The sequence below is a fragment of the Carica papaya genome, chromosome 1 (genome assembly GCF_054855325.1).
Source record: "Carica papaya isolate Zhongbai chromosome 1, ASM5485532v1, whole genome shotgun sequence".
Classification (NCBI taxonomy): Eukaryota; Viridiplantae; Streptophyta; class Magnoliopsida; order Brassicales; family Caricaceae; genus Carica; species Carica papaya.
This window is the reverse complement of record NC_142309.1, coordinates 19,483,811-19,488,702: the sequence shown is the minus strand read 5'-3', so window position 1 is coordinate 19,488,702 and position 4,892 is coordinate 19,483,811. Positions and strand designations below refer to the sequence as shown.

The following is a 4,892-nucleotide window of genomic DNA, read 5'->3' as shown; positions in this document are numbered from 1 at the left end:
CCTATCTCTCTCCCGGCCTCCGCTCGTGCCGTCACCTTTTCCCTCTCTCCTCCTGCGATTCTCACGCGGCCAACTTCCTTCCACCTGCCTTACTACACATATTGACCCTTCACGGCCTCCTTCGTACACCACTACTTTCGTAAGCCGTGACCACGCACGCCACACATCTAAACATTTCAAACTCAAATCAACACACGTATTTGAAGTTTGTTACGGTACCTCCCATTTCCATCTTCCTTCTTTCGGCTGAATGCGCTATCACCATCCGCGATCTCCTCTTCTCTCCACTCTGCTTCCTTTCTCTCTCCTTCTGGAACCTTCATTCCTCTCCTCTTTCTCTTTCCCGGTCCCCTTCTTCCTCTGTTCTTTTGCCCTTTTTTTTTCTTTTCTTTCTCCTCCTTCCTTCCCCCTCCCCCTACTTATATCACCCCAGTATTTCCTCAAAACGGAGTCGTTTTCCCCCTTGCAAAACGACGACGTTTTTTTCTTTCTAAAACGACGTCGTTTTCTCCCCTCTATAAGATGACTTCGTTTTCCCTTCCCTCTTTCTCCTTTTTTTTTCTTTTTCTAGTTATTACATATACTTCCCCCCTAAAAAAAATTGTTCCCTCAAATTTGTTATCTTACCTTTGAACAATCTTGGATAATTTTGCCTCATCTCGTCCTCTCGTTCCCATGTTGCCTCCTCCGCCGCATGATTCCTCCATTGTACCTTCACCATAGGTATCACTCTACTTCTCAACCTTCTCTCTTGTCGTTCAAGCACCTGAATTGGCTCTTCTTCATAAGACCAGTCACTTTCCAACTGTAATGATTCCCACCTTAAAATATGATTCAGGTTCGGGTGATATTTCCGTAGTAGGGATATGTGAAACACATTGTGAACCCCACTATACTGAGGAGTGAGCGCTACCCTGTACGCAACCACCCCCTCCTTCTCCAAGATCTCAAACGGCCCTATGAAGAGGGGACTTAACTTCCCTTTCTTCCCAAATCTCAATAAACCCTTCATGGGAGATACTTTCAGGAACACATGATCCCCTACTTCAAAGCTCAAATCTCTCCTACGATTGTCGGCGTACCCCTTCTGCCTACTCTGAGCTGCTTGTAAATTCTGTCGTATCACCAGAACCTTAGCCGTAGTTTCCTCTACCATTTCTGGTCCTAACATCTCCCCCACTTCACTCCAACACACTGGTGACCTACAGGGTCGACCATACAGAGCTTCATAAGGAGTCATTCTGATGCTGACGTGATAACTATTATTGTATGTAAATTCTATTAAGGGCAACATGTCCTCCCAATCTCACCCCACATCAATAACACAGGCTCTCAACATATCTTCCAATACTTGTATCGTTCTCTCTGTTTGCCCATCCGTTTGTGGGTGAAAAGCTATACTAAAATTCAATTTGGTACCCAAAGCCTGTTGCAACCCTCTCCAAAATCTGGAGGTGAATCGGGAATCCCAATCGGAAACAACTGATACGGGAACGCCGTGTAACCTCACCACCTCCTTGACATACAGTCTGGCCAACTGCACCACTGAATCTGTCACCTTCATTGCTAAGAAATGAGAAGATTTAGTTAGATGATCAACCACCACCCAAATACTATCATGTTTCTTACGATTACCTGGCAATCCGGTCACAAAATCCATAGATACATGCTCCCACTTCCGCTCGAGTATAGGCAATGGTTGTAACAAACCCCCAGGCCTCTGATACTTTGCCTTCATTTGCTGGCATATCAAGCACTTAGACACATACTCAGCCACATCCCTCTTCATGCCTCTCCACCAGAAACTTTTCTGTAGGTTTTTATACATCTTAGTACTTCTCGGGTGTATAGCAAACTTGGTATCATGTGTTTCACTGAGTACTTCTCGTATTGCCCGATCCTTGGGAATGCACATTCTGGTTTGAAACCTAAGTATTCCATCATCTCTCACACCAAAATTTCCTATTGTCCCCTGTTCTATCACCTTTCGAATCCTTTGTATCTCGGTGTCCACCAATTGTCCTTCTCTTATTTTCTACACCAAGGTCGGTTGTGCCCTCAAACTAGCCACATACCTTCCATTGTTTCCATCTTGAATACACAGGTGTTGCATGGCTTTCCGCAAACCCCACTCAGACACCATCAAATGGGCTAGTACCCCTGTACTCTTACGACTGAGAGCATCTGCCACCACATTTCCCCGTGCAGGGTGATACCGGATCCTACAGTCGAAATCTTTCAATAGATCCATCCATCTCCTTTGTCGCATATTCAATTCCCGCTGTGTGAACAAATACTGTAGACTTTTATGATCTGTATTAATTTCAAAGGTTTCCCCATATAAATAGTGTCGCCACAACTTTAGCGCATAGATTACCGCAGCCAACTCTAAATCATGTGTTGGATAATTCCGTTCGTGTGTCCTTAGCTATCGAGACCCATATGCTATAACCTTCCCCCGTTGCATTAATACACACCCCAACCCCACATGAGATGCGTCACTATACACTGCAAAATCACCTTCCCCCGACGGAATGGCCAACATTGGGGTAGTAGTCAATCTGCGTTTCAACTTTTGAAAACTGCTCTCACACTTCTCATCCCACTCAAACTTTACATTCTTTTTTGTTAACTTGGTAAGAGGTGTCGCAATACTCGAGAACCCTCGCACAAACCGACGGTAGTACCCCGCCAACCCCAAGAAACTTCTGATCTTTGTCACAGTCTTAGGCCTTTCCCACTTCACCACTGCTTCTATCTTGGCTGGGTCCACCGATATCCCATCTCTCGACACAATGTGGCCCAAAAATGCTATATGATCCAACCAGAACTCACATTTACTAAACTTGGCATACAATTTGGCTTTCCGGAGCATCCCTAGCACAGTTGTTAGATGTTCTGCATGCTCCCCCGAATCCTTCGAATAGATCAATATGTCATCTATAAAGACAATGACATAGCGATCCAGTAGGGGTCGGAACACCCGATTCATCAGATCCATAAACACCGCAGCGCATTCGTTAACCCAAAAGGCATCACCAGGAACTCATAATGTCCATACCTGCTACGGAACGCCGTCTTAGCAATGTCTTCGGCTCTTACCCATAGCTGATGATACCCTGAACGTAGATCTATTTTTGAAAATAATTGTGCCCCTTGTAACTGATCAAATAAATCGTCGATCCTAGGTAATGGATACTTATTCTTTATTGTCACTTGGTTCAGTTCTCTATAATCAATACACATTCTCATAGTCTCATCATTTTTCTTAACAAACAATACCAGGGGGCCCCCACGGTGACACACTAGGCCGAATAAATTTTTTATCCAGCAACTCTTGTAACTGTGTATTTAACTCCATTAGTTCTGACTTCGCCATCTTGTAGGGAACCTTGGAAATGGGCTGGGTGCCGGGCTGAAGTTCTATTGTGAAATCGACCTCTCTATTGGGTGGCAGCCCCGGCAGGTCGTTCAGAAATACGTCCGAAAAATCCCTGACCACTAGTATCTCCTGGAGTGCAAGTCTCCTACCCTCATTCCCTGTCAAGGACATAGATAAACGGTAATTCGTGCATATATTCATACTAATATATTTTTCAACGTAACACTCATTTATTCATTGATTTTCCCCATACAGAAACAGATTCTTCGTTTGGCAATTTAAACACTACCCTCTTGCGAAAACAGTCTACATGGGTGTGGTGAGCCGCAAGCCAATCCATTCCCAGTATTACATCAAAATCTTGTATGTCTAGCAAAATTAAGTCTACCTTTAACTTCCTCCCCTCTATCTCTACCCTATAAGAGTCAAACATTACATCAGTACATAAAGCACCATTAGTTGGCGTAGATATTACCAATGCCCAGTCCAACCCCCGAGGTTCTATCCTTAGTCTAGATGCGAACCTAGGCGATACAAATGAATGTATGGCACCAGTGTCAATTAGTACTCTAGTAGGAATATTCGAAATATAAAGTATACCTTGTGTTACTCCTGAAGTAGCGGCCGCCTCCGGAACAATCATGGCAAACACCCGCCCTTGAACCAACGGTTGACCAGACTCTCTCAGCAGGGGGCAATCTCGTATGAAGTGTTGTGTGCTCCCACACCGATAGCAGCTTTGACCACTCATACATGGCCGACCTCCATGGTTTTTACCACACCGTGGGCACATCATGCTGCTCGGGGCCATCTGATGACTCGGGACTGCCTCTTGAACCACTCTCTGCCTCTTCTCTGTTTGACCAGAAGATGGTGGGGGTCGTCTATAACTGGAGGGTCTTTTATTATTATCAATCTGTTCCTTATACAGTGCCTCTATCAACTGTGCCTTCTCCAATACCATCTGATATGTAGGCAATGCAAACATAGCCACTTGGTGATACAATTCTAACCGTAACCCCTTCTCAAACCTTCGGGCCTTCTTGGTTTCATTCATCATGACTTCGGGCGCAAACCGACCCAAATCTATATATTTCTCGGCGTACTCCACCATAGACAACCTCACTTGTCTAAGTTCAGTAAACTCCGATTCCTTTCGCTGTCTCAGAAAATCTGGGAAATACTCTGCATTGAAAGCTTCTAGGAACACTTCCCAGGTGATTGGTGGGACCAAAGCCCCTCTTTTTAATTTCCACCAGTGTTCAGCGGACCCTCTTAACATGAATGTAGCCAGCTGTACCCTCTGTTCTGTAGTCACAGTCATCACTTCGAATAATTTTTCTGTCTCCTTTATCCAATCCTCCGCCACCAGTGGATCAGAACCCCCATTGAAGGCAGGAGGGTTCAGCCTTTGGTATTTCTCAATATTGCTCGTATCCACTACCCTTATGGGAACCCCTTGTTGTGGCACCGATGTTGCCTCTGACTGCAACTCTCTATCTCTAATCAT

At 44.9% G+C, this 4,892-nt stretch overlaps 1 protein-coding gene across 1 annotated transcript; it reads right to left on the bottom strand.

Moving 5' to 3' along the window:
- Positions 1-3,608: 3,608 nt before the first annotated feature.
- LOC148270417 (uncharacterized) lies at positions 3,609-4,892 on the bottom strand. Its single transcript, XM_088219692.1, has one exon. It carries the CDS (start codon positions 4,890-4,892, stop codon positions 3,609-3,611), a length of 1,284 nt encoding a protein of 427 aa, XP_088075818.1.

Coding starts and splice junctions, on each gene's coding strand:
- LOC148270417 (XM_088219692.1), bottom strand. CDS start 4,892: ATGATTAGAGATAGAGAGTTGCAGTCAGAGGCAACATCGGTGCCACAA.